Raw genomic sequence first — 15,324 nt, 5'->3', positions numbered from 1 at the left:
CCAGAAAGACAAATAGGAGGCAGCAGTCAGTCCGCGGGGAACTCACCTGCACCGTGGAGCCACGCAGGGTTTTCTGCCAGCCAGTTCTTCTTGGGGAGAGAAATGGCTCACAGAGGGGACAGGAGGCTTTGCTCATGTCGCTGCAAGATGCCGGTGTCTCAGCAACTTTTTCTTTTTGCATTGGTTGGGTATTTTGATGAGGCAGCACCGCAGGTTGTGTTTTGGATGGAAGCATTTGCTGGTGGCTTTGAAAGTTGGAGGAGGGTTGGGAGAGGGTTTTCCTGTTTGTTTCTCTTCCCTTCGCTTCCCTGCTGGGAACAGGAGAGCATCCTGAGGGTTAAGAAAGCAGAGATGGATTTTGGCTATCAGTTTACTTTGGATATTTTTTTTTCACTTGAGGGGTAAATGCACAAATTGCAGAAGCTGTGAAAAAAAAAAGGGGAAGAATTAATGGGAAACACCAAACACAAGATCAGTTTTTTCAAGATGTGAAACTGTTGTGGAAAAAGCTGATTTTTTTGCACTGCCACAGCTGGATCCAGCCAGGCACTCTGCAAATGCAGAGGTCCGCAACTAAAAGTGGCAGGGGAGCCAGCGAGCTGCCTCCCTCCTCGACACCCTCAGGGCGGCTGGTCTCTCCATCACTGGGTCTCAGGTATCATATTGGCAGGGCTGTGCCATGCCAGTCTCTCTCCCCATGGGCCCTCCGAGGGTACAGTGTGGCTGCTCCATCAGTGCTCTTGAGCAGGCAGCAGTGGTGGGAAATACATTAAGGTGTTGGGCACACCACTGGCAGAGCCACACTGGCTTGAAAAGGCAGTTCTATGGTAGTAAAAATTTGTTTTCTCCTATTTAATGATGCCCAGAGTTGTGGAGAAAGCTGGGGGGTACCAGCCTTCATGGTGGGTGCAAGGAGGGCTGGGAAGGGCTCATCTCCTGGCACCCCAGGAGGGAATAGCAGTCCCAAGTACCCCTTTCAATCGATATCCCATTGTGAGAGACATGTTCCCCGACGCTGGCTGATAGAGAAATGTGTTTGGGGAATAATTTGCTCAGTGAGTGCATGCAAGCATTCCGTGAGCAACGTACCAGCCTTGTTTCCTGACTCTCTGTCCTGCTGGCTGGGTAATGAAAAATCTGATTTGCGGATGATTTGAGGAAAACTGCCACTATTCATCAGATGAATTATTTGCAAAGCCTAATTCAATCAGCTCCCAAACACCAGCGGATGGCAGCGCTGCAGCAACTGGAGCTGCTCCGACCCCAGACCCCCTTTGCATGCTCAGCCTGCCTAGTCTGGCCAGGCACCCAAAATGCAGGGATTTGCACCCAAAAATGAACCCATCTGATGCCAGTACACTGAGAGCATGTCCAAGCCACACTGAGCTCTACTTTGCTTGACATAATTGTTTGTTGGCATTTTGAGGGGTGTCCCTGTCCACCCACATCCAGCCAGGAGAGAGAAGGACGTGGTTTGATGGGGTTAAGCCTAGTTCAGCCATTCAGCAAATCCTACAGGGGTGGTGTTTTGTCTCTCCTCAAAGGGACAAGTGTCTTGAGAAAGGATGCAGTGGTCACGCACAGCACCCTTAGAATCCCTTAGAGTCCAACACACTTCATTAAGAGACCCTTGCATGGGGGTGTCTTAATTCTTGCTGAAGTGAAGGTCCCGTGCCACAGGTTGCCCCCCATCTTGGTTCTTGCAGTCCCCACTGCATGCCAACATGGCAAAGCCATTGCACACAAACTGCTTGTTGGCAACGGGGCAGCTTGGGAGACTGTCAGGGAGAGGAGAACTTTTCTGCTAGCAGCCAGGAGTTGCTGGGTGTCCTCAAGTGCTGGTGCATCCCTGTGTTCCCAAGGTCCCCACAAAGAGCCTTATCCCTACCTTCTTATGGCAACCTGCCCATGCACCAGCTGTGGGTTTTAAGCATCTCCTGCTATCATCCCCTTGGCAGCCCTTCGGGAAGCCAAGAATCCCTGTGGGATCAAACCCACAAGAGAGCACCAGGCACTGCCCAGAGCCATGAATATCCATGTGTGCCCCACTCACACGAGGCATTTCTTGGCAGAAGCAGCAGCTCCCCTTTCTCCCTTCCACCTCCCATTATCTTTGCAGGGTCTGATTTATGCACAGCACCTCAGCAGGCAGGACCGAATGAGCGCTAATAGGATCAGATGGATGTTGAGCTGTCGAATACCATCGGGCCTGATTCAATCAGCGTCTGCTTTCTCCCAGGCTCTTCCTTTCAGGATTTTAATAATGCCAGGGCTTGGCACCAGAAGATGAAGCCATCCGTGGCAGGAGGAATGGATCTTATCGAGACCACCCCTGTGTGAGCTGGGCATAAAAACAATTTCTCCCCCAGAGGCAGATGGGCGATGCTTGACCCAAGCATCAAGAAATATCTGGGGCTGACCCAGAGCCAGGGGCACACCCTCACCCTTTTCTCAGCACCTTGCAAAGGTGGGTTTGAGCTCCAGTATGCTGTTTGCTCTCCCTTTTGCCTGCTCAGCAGCACCTTTACACTCAGGCCACTTAACAGCTCTCGTGTTGCAGTTTGCTCTGGGAATTATGGTGATGTGCTCTGAGAATTATTATCATGGAGAGGGGATGATGATGAGTTTCCATGTGAGCGTGTGGCAGGGTGTGCACGTGTGCTGGGGGTGCTCTTTGCACATTTGTGCCGCCTTGCAGCAGCGCCCTCACACCTGAGCACGGGCATTTCCCAGCTGTTCAGGATGCAGACGTGTCACATCAGGTGGTCACCGACTTCCCACCACCCCACCAGCATCAAGCTGACTCTGAAACTCAAGCAACTTTAAAGTCACGCTCCTCCCTTTCTGGAAGAGGGGCTGTGCTGGTTTCTTTGCTGCCAGAAGAGAGATGGGATATTTGTAGCCTAAGCAGGTTTTTTTATTCTCTTCTTTTGGCAGAATCTCCCCTCCTGTCTCCTAAATATAAAACATTAAATGTTTAGGGTATCCTTTCTTTTTCTCCTGCTTTTAAGTTTGTAATTCAAGCCAGATTAGCGTGGTTTCCTCTTCTGTTTTATAGCCCCATCCTGGCCCCAAGCGAGCTCTCCTAATGCTCTCAGATGTTCCTCTAATGGCTTACCTAGGCTGGAACTGGATACCCTTTCCTAATGGATTGCTAATAGCCTGTTTCTGGTTTTACAGGCTCCTTCAGTTAACTTGCAACAGCAGCGATCGCTGCGCACACACATGCGATCTCTCTGCAAGCACGTCTGTGCGCTCACCCCGGGATGCAGGCAGGTGGCCAAGCACTGTTCTGAGCATCTTTGGGGAGCCCAGGACAGATCTGGCATCCAATTCACTCCCATCCCATAGCATTTGCTGCAGGAGGATCTCCCCTTTTTCCCAGTTTTTGGGGGAAGATCGCATGTGCTGAGCACTGACCAGCTCAGTGCATGTCCCAGGAACATGGCAAAGCTTAGAAGGTATTTTCTTAAGCAGCAGCGGAGCTGGCAGCCAGGCCAAGGGAGGATTTCCTCTGGTGCATTGCCAGCAATTTGCAGATGCCGTCATGAAGTCTAATTGAACCCATTGGCTGCGCTGACAACATGAAATGTTAATGAACCGTGAGGCGGGCTGCGTCTCAGATCTTGAAATTTGCAGTAAAAGGTCATGAGATATTTAAAGCTAATAATGTGGTTGGGTTTTCTCCTTCCTCTTCTGTTTTGGAAGCATTAGAGCCACGTCCGTGAGCATTTGCAAAGGCTGGAAATGCCCTTCTTTGGAAGAGCAAGCAGAGGTGCTCCCACCGTTCTGGGATTTTAGGAGCTGGGGTCACAGAGCCCCCAGTGCAGGTGTCTATGCCGTCTCTGCTGCTGAGCAGCTCTGACCAAGGCAAATGATGGGGATTTGGGGACAGGAATGGGCCATTTGGGGGTATTGCCAAATATTTAGTGGTTGGGTTTGTTGGTGTGAGGAGGGCATGATGCTCTGGGATGTCAGGAGTGGCTGCCAGAGAGGGCTGAGGCTTGTGTCCTGAGGCAAATAAACATTTTTTCGTTAAATACGTGAATCTCATGGGCTGTCTCTGGAAGCTCCTGCCTTGGAACAGCCCGAAATAACCTGAACGTATGTTCTAATGTGTATCCTGCCTGCAACGGGCAAGGGTGAGGGATGGAGCTGGGGAAGGCAGTTAGTGCCACCACCCGCTGCAGCTGCATTTCCCAGGTGTGGTGGCAATGTCACTTTGTGGTGGGCGTGCTTCTTTGTGCCCGTTTGCATCCCCTCTTTGCGCATTTGCAGCCTCTGCTGCTTTGCCTACGCTCCCCCTCTTCGCAAGGTAACCTTGGCAGGGAGGTCACCCTGAGCGAGCTGGGTTACAGCTTCACGCCTGGTAGCTTTTATTGTGGCACTTCTCTCCCTTCCACTCCCAGCTGTAAAGTCAGTGATTAAGAAGGAAAAAGAGATGGAAAATTTAAAAAAAAAAAAAAAATTTAATTGGTGGGAGCAAAATGTTGAGGCTGTAACAGTGTCACTCACAGCTTGGCGTGGGACAGGCAGGGCTGGAGCAGACAGTGCCTCAGAGGAGGATGGAGGTGGGAAGTGCTCAGAAATCACCTCCTTCTGTCCCCTCCAGGGATGGAGCGGGGCTTGGGATCCTTGGCTGGCACTGCCTGGGTGCTCTCAGTCCCCTTGGGAATTGCTAGTGACCTAAAAGTGCTGAGGACCTGGCAGGATCAGGCCTCCAGAAGCAACCCTGATGGTACCAGTGAGTGGTACCAGCCTACCTGTGATCATCTGCACAGCTTCACACGGGCAGGATGGTGCCAGCAAGCTCAGCTTGCCCTGCCTGCCTGCAGACCACAACAGGCAGGTGCCTGTGCGCATTCACAAGTTGCACCCGTCTGCTTTCACCCCCATCCCACTCTATCAGCATGGTAAATGCATCTGCGGGCAGCAGATGCCAGCGCCGGGCAGGGTCAGAGCTGGTGCTGAGCATGCTGAGCATCCCTGATCCCATCCTTCCCGCAGCTGCAAGCGAAAGCAAGTTCTGCCAGTTGCCACTTGGCAGGATGGGGACAGCACATCCAGAGAAAGAGTCCCGTTATTAACGAGCTTACAGCTCCACTTTCAAAGATGCTCTTTATTTTAAGCCAGGAGGGAGCTGTTCAGCCACATCTGGTGTGACACAACCCAGGCTGCAGAGGAGCTCTGTGGTAACTCGTCCTCCCAGACCGGCAGCAGGGCTGAGCTATTCACAGCAGCAGCACAGCAGCCTTTTTGTGGGGGGCTGACAGCAGGGACAGCAGCTCAGACCCTGCTGGGCTCCTCCGCTACCCAGCTGCAGAGAATAAGGGGGATTCATTCACTCTTCCCAACCTTTTAGTTATTCCAGAGTCCAGGCAGAAAGTTTTGTCTGGGTTTAGCCCAACTGATTCCTGTGGCGCTGCAGAAGGAGGAGGTATTTGAGGGCTCGTTTATTGGTAATGAATGTCAGACCTATTTGCTCACCAGACGTGGCTTTGAAAAGGAAAAACAAGCGAAACATTTCTTTCACGCTTGGCGATAGGTTTTTTGGGCTGCAGTGGCTGTTTGCAGCAACCCTCCTGCACTTCCTAGCCATGGGGTGGCTTGATTGGGGGTTACTTCTGCTTTTGGTTTAGCCTCTTCCACCCAGGGCAAGTGGGAGCCTGCCAGGATCCCCCTACAATTGCAGAGACTGAAGACACCTGAAACAGCAGCTGTTTGTGTAGCATGAGTCCCTGCAAAACTTATTGCAGCCAGGCAGCAGAAGCTGGTCACTTGTTGCAGGGAAAAGAAGCTGTGAAATCGAGCTCACTGGAGTGCCCTGTCCCCTTCCCAGTTCCCATTTCCCCTGTTATCCAGGATCCCAGGCATCATCCAGAAGTGAAAGAAGCTGCAAGGAGGTGAGATGCATGTCAGACCCAGGCTGTGCTCTTGCGAGGGGTTCCATTCTGTGTTTCCTGGCTCACGGTGGGAGGCACAGGCTGTGTGAGCAGATCGGCTTCACCCTGCAATAGCTGGGGTGCTCCTTTTGTTTTGGCGAGGGCAGGCTCATCCGGGCTTGATACAATACCTGGGACAGGCGTGTGGTCTCTGTCCTGGCATGCACAGAGGTGGTGCATCCCTGCCATGGGATGGAGGGGTACCAGCCCCAAATCCTCACATTGCCAGCTTCCCAAAAGCAGAGCACCCCCTTCCCACACCGGCAGCTGAGCTGGGGAGCAGGAGGTGTCAAGGAATGGAAAGCAGAGGCTCTGCTGCCATGGGGGAGACAGCAAACACATTTTCATGTGGGATGCAGAGGCGGAGGTATCTGATCCCTCCTTCTCTCCCTCCGCCTCTTTCCAACACACACCAGCCCCCAGCCCAGCTGCTGGTGCAGGGAGGGTTGGGTTTTTTTGTCCTGGCCCACATCACCTTCCAAAGGCCATCTGGGATTCAGACCTGCCCATGCGTCACCCTGTTTGCAGGTAATTGCTGTCTGGTTGCGCTGGAGCAGGAGCAGAGCCCGGGTGAGAACAGAGCACAGTGATCATTTTTACTGCTGGGGCACCCTGGCAGGGTGGGTGGGGGCAGTGGGAGCAGGAGGAGCCCAGGATGGGGGTGAATGGCTCCTTTAATTTCTGCTGTGACAAACACTGCAAGGCAATGCCACCAGTCTGTGGGCAGGGACGGGAATGAGGGCACACATGGATGTCCCCTGTTGGGCTGCATGGTGTGGGTGAATCGCATGGATGTCCCCAGGCCACCAGCATATGTGTGGGGGGACCAGCATGGACAGGGGGAAAGCCAAGTGCTGGGAAATCTGCCCTTCCACCTGCTCTGGGTGTCTGTCCCCATCCCATCAATGTGGCACTGGCCCCTGGGCTCCTCCTGGTGCTGGGGACTGTGGGGGAGCACTGGCAGCCCCATTATCTTTCCAAGAAGGCTGATTGGGATATGTGGCCACAGCAAGGAATGGGATCCCAGATCCCAGTCTACGCTGTCCTCAGCAAGCTGTTGACTGAATTACTGAGTTCAAGGGCTTTTTTTTTCATTTCTCTCTCTTTCTCTTTTTTTTTTTTTTTTTTTTTCCAGTGCTAATAGCTCTGCATTGCACTGGCTACTGATCCCTCATTAATCTGGGCAGCTCTTCACAGCCAGCTGGAGTGACTTTTGGCAGGTGCACAAAGGCAGGCAGCGACACGCAGACCGCCCCAGCCAAAATAATTACCATGCGCAGCTTCCCTCCAACTTTTGTCTCTGTGTGGCAGGGACGCGGATTAAGGAATTTCTCCCTCTGCTTTTGATGCTGTGTGTCCATCCGTCCCGCCACGACCTCCCCAGTGTCCCCCCACCCCCAACTCTCCCTGTCTGTGTCCAGTTGGACCCATTCCACGTGTGCTTCCCCATCTGCTGATGCATTTCTGTGCTGAACTATGGGCACGCACCCAGGGACTTTCTCACCAGCCATGGCGATTTCGGATGTGTCCCCCAGCTGCCCAGCTCAGAAGTGCTGTATGCAGAGATTGTATGGGTGGGGAGAGATGGTTGCTGTCCTCTATGCCTTCTGTTTTTGTCTGCTGTCTAAAGAGGAGCTTAGGCCAGCATCCTCCCAGGTCCTGCAAGGAAGGTCCTCCAGCCTGGGTTCTGGGGGAACATCCACAACGGGGTCAAGGCACCGCCTTGAACCCCGTTGTGCCTGCGACACCCCATCTGCAAACACTCACCTGCAGGCTGGCTGTGGCTGGGGAGAGGCAGGAATGGCCAGGACAGCTCTTTGGTCTGCAGAAAACACTCAGAGGGTGTCGAAAGACCTAGAGAGACCCATAGACCAGATGGATAATCCCAGCATTTTTCTGAGCCCCATGCTCATTGCCTGCTTCCAAGGCAAACCTGGGCCAAGCACAGACCAAGACTGGAGAAACAGGCTTGCTGGGGGTGAGCAGCTTGCCAAGAGAGTCCCTCTGAGGACCCTGATCCAGCTCAGGCTCTGGTCCTGGGCTGAGGAGGGCTGGAGCTTGGTGGGATGGGTCTCAGCCAAGACTCCCCATGGGTTGGAGAATGCACAGCTGTGTCCCACAGGAGGAGCAGCATCCTTCTCATCTTCCTTTCACCATCCTCCCTTCTGCCTCACCTCACAGGATTTCAGTTTTCACCTGTCACCCATAAGTGAAATGGCCCAAAACTCTTTTCTTCACCAGCCCCAAGATGGCAGCGGGCACCCTGCCAGCATAAACTGTGCTGTGGACCTATGAACTGCTAAAAAGGACCACCCTAAACCTGACCGCATTATCTGGATGAGAGGCAGTACATGTGACCCCAGGGATGGCTTTCAGCTTCTTGAGCATGCTAGGACCTCGGGGAAAACCATCACAGAGCCCCATCAAGGTTGCTGTGCTCATCTGCCCCCCGTGCCAGGCTCCCTCCAGCCAGACCCTGACCTCGGTCCCCCTTGGTGGGCATGCCAAGAAGCTGTCCCCATGCCAACATGTTGGACTCAATGGTTTGGTGGGAAGATGTCCCCTGGAAAGCAGGGCTGGCCTTGGGCACCATATGTCCCAGTGCTTTGGCTAGCGGTGGTACAGGGCTTGGGCACATCTCAGCTTGGCACGAGCACCGTGGTGGAGCCACCAGCATCTCCTGCTTGCATCACACTGGTGCTGTGGTCATCAGTCCTAGACCAGGTGTGTGAGAGAAGGCAGGACTCAGTCTCCCCATATCCAGCCCCAAATCTGCAGCAGTGAAATGGACACACACCTTTCTCAGCACTGCTCCCTCAACAAGGTTTGGTAGCAGCTTTGTGCCTTGCAGGCAGCAGAAGGCCCTTTACTCCCCAACGGCTTGAGTGCGGCCAGCCAGGCCTGTCTGCAGATGTGCTCCAGATGTGGGGCTCCTATGGGCTCAGGCTGGGTGGTGTGAGCAGCTGGGAGCACAGAGCCTGAGAGCCATGCTTGGCATTAGGCTGGATATATCCCAGGAGAGGGTTAGGGAAGGAGAGGCTTTCGGCTGGAGCAAGGAAGCAAAAGTGTCCCCCTCCCTGGTAGGGATCCCCCAGAGCGGGTATAAAAGCCAGGGACAGGGCTGCAGTTGGCAGGCCAAAAGGATTAAATCTGTGCTGGGGTGTTGCATGTGCTGTACTGAGCAGACTGGAAAAGGACTGGACCATTCTCAGGGTGAGTTCCTGCTTTTTGGGTACCCCTGCAAGCAGCAGGGTGATGATATTAACTGTGCTGGCTGCTGGCCAGGCCATCGTGTGTCTCTGGCATGCACACTATCCCTGTGCATGTAAAGCTGCAGTGCCAGGGAGCTTCATCCTGCAGGTGTAATGGTCTGGGTGTTTCTGGACACCCTGAGGATGCAACTTTTCTCTCCTTGGGGTTTGGGATGTAATCAACAACTGGGCAGAAGTTTTCAGCTCCATCTTGGTCCTTTCGTTTCACCGAGTTCTTAATAAAACTCAGCTGTTGGTGCTCCCTGTGGCAGTGGGATCCTGTGCCTGACCTTCTCTTGGGTGGCTGGGGAGATATGGAGGAACCCCACGTAGGTTACACCATGAACTTACCTCCACCCATGAAGTGCCACTTGTTCCACTAAATCATGAGGCCCTGGCTGGGCACTGGCACTTGCAGATGGGCTGCACCAGACCCACACCTTCCCTTAACCCGCCAGTTTTTGTCAGCTGGGGCACGGAGGAAGGATGAGGGGTGCCTCACATCCCCCCCATGCCATGCAAGGCAGTGTGAGGGGTACAAATCTGGCAGTGTATTAGTCCTCGGCCTCGAAGACGGGGTGGAGGGTGATCTCCCATGCAGCTTCTGTGGGATGCTCCTGCCCTGGTCTCCTCCGTGCCTGCAGGACCCCAAGGCCAAGCCTGGCGTCATGCCCAGAAGGTCACTTGGGTACTGAGCCCTCCTCCTCTGTCACCTGCTTGTGTTTGCTGACCAGTGACTCTGTGATGGGGATGCATTTCTACTGGGCACCTGCCTCCCCCTGTCCTTGAGGCGAGCTCCAGGTAGATCAGAGATCCACAGAAGGTGTGGGCACAGTCTGGGGTTAAACCATTGCACCATCAGCCACGTCCCCAGGGGGATGGCAGGACCTCCCGTGGCCCAGGCAGAGGTGACAACAGGACAGAGGGAATTTTTCTAGGAAAGACAGCTGGACTGTCTTTTAATCCTTATCCAAGGGCCCAGCCAGAGGGCTGCAAGCCAATCTGGTGGGATGCCAGCAGGCTCAGGAGCAGGGTGGCCAGAGGCATGCTGGTGGGGGAAGCCTCCTCCCAGCACTGTCAGTGGTGCCCAGAAAGCCTGTGCACCCATCCCAGTCACTGCCATGGATGTCCAGCTCCCATCCACCCTAACATGTCCAAGCAGAGCCTGGCTGCACATCTGCTAGTTTCTGGTGACCTCTAGAGGAAGCAGCTCTGCTCCGGCACCAGAAGTTTGGGAGCGGGACGGGGGTATCACCAGAATTTTGGCTTAGCTGCAGCTGGAGCATCCTCCCCCTGCATCCCTGTCCTGTGCTCGTGGCTCTGCCCAAAACCCCAAAGCACTTCCTAAAGTGCTGTGAAAGTCTCATTATCATCCTCTATCCAAGCTAAACGTGCTGATCGTCTTACACCTCCCAATGCCAGGGGTTCCTCTGACTGCCCTCCCCCCTCCACTGCTGCCCGCAGGTCGAGCTATCGGACGGGACATCACACACCATCACCGATGCCTATGCTGGCAAGGAGTACATCATCCAGGTGGCAGCCAAAGACAACGACATTGGCACGTGGAGTGACTGGAGCGTGGCCGTCCATGCCACCCCCTGGACAGAAGAGCCTAAGCATCTCACAACGGAGGCCCAAATCACAGGTGAGACCCCCAGCTCCAGTACAGTCTGTCCCCACAGTGGGGGAGGCCCAGGAGTAGTGGCTGAGGGTCCCCCCTGTCCAGCTCCTGCAAGGTTGTTCCCCAGCCAAGGAGATACCCCCAGCACCTGGGGGTCTTGCAGCCCTTCACCCTACACTTTGCCCCCACCCATGGCTCTGGCAGCAGGTACAACCGTGGCTTGAGGGGCGCTGACTCAGCCTGCCTGTCCCCGACATCGTCCTCACCAGGATGCTTGGGGTCTGACAATGAAGCTGGGGGTTGTTTTGCCTTTTTTTTTTGTCTTTTCATTATTTAATGTTATTCTTCCCTGGAGCGCTGCCCAACCTTCAGCCCTCCCTCTTCAGTCCTACACCCATCCACACCTCCCGACCCCGCACAATGGCTCGGAGCGACGCCAATTCAGAATAAAAGCCACAAAGTCGACAAGCCTCTGTTTCTAGGAAAGAGCTGGGACTGTGTCCAAATGGGCGTTATCAGCCCTCGGTTTCCCAGAAGGGCTGGAGCGGACCCTGTGCCAGTTCCCCCGGCTGGCACTGTCAGCAGGGCAAGGGGAGGCACTGCTGTGCAGACAGACAGTGAGCAGGCTTCTGCATCAGGGTCACGCATGTCAGCTGGCCAGATGTGCGTGTGGGGAGGGGGACATGCTCAGTCCCCCCATCCTCCAAGCTCTTGCCTGGCTGAGGGTGTAGATCCCGCATGTGTGTGCAAGCTGTGCACTGCCAGAGCTGTGCACGAACCTCTGCAGACTGTGGCTGTGCTCCCTGCATGGCGATGTAGTGAGTGCAGGTGCCTCCTACACAGAGACACCCCCCCACACAGAAAAAGCACCCACTAAAGGACCAGGGGATTCAGGCAGCACCAGCAATTTGCAACCCCTCGTCCCCAGGGGGATAAACCCCCACAAGGAGTGCAGGCACATCGTGCTGGTGTCAGTGCATGGGGTTTGCTTCTATATCCACTTGCATCATGCTCAATGCAAATACCACTTCAAATGCAACCTGCCTGCTCCCTGCGCAGGCGCACATGTGCATGCAGCTGGCTGCAGCCATGCAGGGCTGGTGGGGGACACCCTAGCCCCAGGACTGAGCCTCACCATGACTCTTTGGTGGAATCTGAAAGATGCGAGGACAGATCCCCTGTGGCACATAGTGTCCCCCCCAGATTGTCTGGCATGGGGCACTCTAGGACCCTCTGGATGTGACCAAAGCCGCCCCAGACTTGCTGCCTATCCATGCCCTCCCTGCAATCCTGCAGACACAGACACCGCATCTGGTCCTCTACAGAGGAGGATGAGCCCTGCGAGCCAGCCCAGCAGCTGCAGCCATGTCCAGGGTGCTCCCTGAGAGGGGGATGCTCTCTGCTGAGCATTTGTAGCCATGTCGTCATGGCCTCTTAGCCAAAATTCTCACAGAGCTGATGCACAGAGCTGGGCAGGTTGGGATCAGGAGGAATGCCCAGCTCTGCCTAGTGGTGCAATCATCTCCGAGCAATAGGTCCAGTGTTAGAGCAGGGAAAGTCTCATGGACCACACCGTCCCCTGGCTCAGCATCCCATCTCCCTCGATCAGTCCTAGCATGGAATGGCAGTGAGAGGGGAAATTTTGGGATGGAACGGTGCCATGTCCCCACTGGCAGGAGAGCACGACCACATCCCAGGGCAGCCCAGCTCCCCTCACTATCCATTCTCCTTCCCTGCAGAGACAACAAGCGCTAGCAGCTCCTCTTTCATGCCACCTCCCACTACCAAGATCTGTGACAAGGGCGCTGTGGTGGGCAGCGGGGCCGTGGCAGTGTGTTGGACAGCTGGACTGGTCTTGGCTGCCTATGGTGTCCTCTTTATTTAGTGAGTATCTCTCAAACCGCAGGTATGAGAAACAGGGTGTGGGTGCTGGGGGTGGGACAGGGATACGGGAAACCCAGGGGCTCTGGTGTGGTTGGGAAGGGGATGCTCTAACCAGGCTCTGGGTGAAGGTCATTGAGAGCAAGCCATTTGGGGTTTTCTTGCAGTTTTTTGTAAATGCACCAAATCTGGATGCTTTTTCAGATTGAGTGTTCTGGTGGAGATCTCAAAAATGGCTTTTCAAACGTTTTCTGCAAAGCCTGCAGAAGGGTCAGTCTTTGATGCCTCGTTCTCAGCAGCCTTCCCTGTTCCACAGTGCGGATTTTTTAAGAGGCCAAGAAACCACACGGACATCTAAGGCCTTTGCATAGCAATGGAAGAAAAAATTGTCCGAGATCAGAAAATTCAAAGACACATCTCAAAAATATTCTTGGTTTGGCTCAGAATGGAACTGGCAGCCTGGAGAGCCCCCAAATTCCTCCCTGGGCCTGGGCTGCTGTCTCATGAGTGTGTCCCTCAGGCACTGTCACTGTATCCATGCTACCTGAAGACTGGGGGTTCAATCATGGCAGCAGCCACATGTGTCACTTTGGGGATAAAGGGACATACCACCCATCCTTCAGTGCCCAAGGAGGAGCCATCACAAAGCAGCTCCCCTGGGTGCAGTGTCACCTCCATGTGTGACACTCACCACAGCAATGGGAGAGGCAGTGGAACACAGCCCAGAGTGGGTGGGCAGGTCTGGTCCTGGGAGGAGGGGGCATGATTTTGGGATCTGTGGTTCTGGGAAGAGATGTGTTTCCCTGTGGAAAATGGCCAAACTCTTCTCTGTGTGTCCCCTCGGTGACCGGGCACGGTCGAGCCCACAGAAGGACTGGTGACCCCTCTCCTCCTTGCTTGCAGATCCCTGTCTGTCTGTCCATCGCAGCCCAGCGCAGACACCCTCCCACCGCCCACCGCCACCACCACCACCCCCCGCCTCACCATCCCCTCCCAGGTTGAGTCTCTTATTTCTTCGATTTTGCACACGTTGAGGACGTATCACGCTTCTTGCCATCGCTTCAGAGGAGGACAGAGCTGCCGCTGTCCCTCAGGGAGCCACGAAATCCTCTCCCAGCCTGGAGCGAGGAGACGCACTTGTCCCCCCAGATCCCCGTCCCCCTTTTCCCCAGCAAGGCGAAGTGAGCCCAGGCACCGTGCCGCAGCTGAGGACCCCGCTCATACAGCTAACCCCCCCACGCCAAAGACGTGCCCACCACCCCACCACCCACTTGGGTGGCAGGGAGCATGATGGCGCACCGAGAAAAGGGGATATGAAAATGGGGGGGTTGGTGAGGGGAATGATGCTCCCAGCTGTGTACCCCCCTGTGGCAGAAGGGGGACCCCAAGGACCAGGCTCGCTCCCCCGAGCTCTTGACCATGTGGCAAAGCTGGAGGGGTGCACAGGTGGGGTGTCTTGGTCTCCTCCAAGGGAATGATGGGGGGAAGAACTGGTGGCTTTCACAGCTGTGGTGGGGAGCGGGGGGCTGGCAGGGTTTTAATGGAGAAGAAAAAAAAAAATAAACACCAATAATACCCCCCTGCCCCTTGCCAAGCACCTGGAAGAGCTGCCCCTCCAGCTCCCTCCCCACCGCAGCACCCTACAGGAGCCTTCACCACCCCCACCCCATCCCCACATCACCCCCAAACTTTTAACCACGTTGGATACAGGGAATCGCCCCCACTGACATTTTTCTCATTCTCCAACAAAAGCCGAATAGCTCTGCCGTTGCCTTTAGAGCTGAAGCCCTGCAGACCTGTCCCCTGCTGTCCCCCGCTGTCCCCGGCTGTCCCATGCGTGCTCTGCTCTCCTCCCTGTCCTGCCCCAAGCCTTGTTTTGTAAAGACACCTCCTCTTGCCCCTGCCTGGACCCAAGCGCAGTATTTAATACCGTACGTCCTAGTATTCCCACTGTTGACATGCTGTATTTGAATTTTTTATAGATGTATATATATAAAAAAAAAGAAAAAAGAATCAAAAAAAAAAAAAACAAACTAGAGGGGATAAAAAAAGTTCACACAGAGACAACGCACACACGCACACACAGACGCACCAGGAGAGACGGTCTTCATTAAATGTTCATTTCATGATGACTGGCAGCTCTGGGTGTTATTTCCCCTCCGGCTGGGACAGGTGGGTTCATCTGCCTGCTCCTGTGCATGATGCTGGCTGCGATGGGGAGGACGTGGGGGATGTCAGTGAGAAGGGGACACAGATGCCCTGGAACTTACCCCAGGATTTGAGTCCATAGCGTCAGCTTCCCAGGGGGTGGGGGAACCCAAAAACTGTCCTTCAGAACATCTTGAGAAGGTGTAACAGGGATTTTCACCCCTGGAAGCCCCCTGGTGATGTAAAGGGGACAGTTGCCACCAGCCCGTGTGGCACATCTGCTGTGATGAGGTGACACCACATGTCCCCATTCACAGCCCCTTGGGGATCCCATGTGTCCCCAAGCTCTGACTGCACCCTGACACCTTGGTCAGGCAGGAGGATGGAGAGCTGCCTGCGCCCTACTGCAGCCCAGCGGCTGGAGATGACACGTAGTCCCAATTAATGCACTTTCCTTGTCTGATTAATAATTTCACATTAG

The 15,324-nt window shown here is 54.7% G+C and overlaps 1 protein-coding gene across 4 annotated transcripts in view; it reads left to right on the top strand.

Annotated features, from left to right (window-relative positions):
* Positions 1-14,833, top strand: part of CNTFR (ciliary neurotrophic factor receptor) — a 216,199-nt gene extending 201,366 nt beyond the window's left edge. For 3 of the 4 annotated variants that reach the window (XM_071802309.1, XM_071802310.1, XM_065860716.2), the window contains 3 exons: positions 10,658-10,838; positions 12,554-12,698; positions 13,599-14,833. In XM_071802309.1, the coding sequence (XP_071658410.1) occupies positions 10,658-10,838; positions 12,554-12,698; position 13,599 (327 nt within the window). In that variant the 3' untranslated portion in view covers positions 13,600-14,833. The other variant, XM_071802308.1, reaches the window with a different exon arrangement.
* The last annotated feature ends 491 nt before the right edge of the window (positions 14,834-15,324 follow it).

This window comes from Patagioenas fasciata, chromosome Z (assembly GCF_037038585.1).
Source record: "Patagioenas fasciata isolate bPatFas1 chromosome Z, bPatFas1.hap1, whole genome shotgun sequence".
Taxonomy (NCBI): Eukaryota; Metazoa; Chordata; class Aves; order Columbiformes; family Columbidae; genus Patagioenas; species Patagioenas fasciata.
The sequence above is the reverse complement of the archived record's forward strand: the minus strand, read 5'-3'. Positions and strand labels throughout refer to the sequence as shown.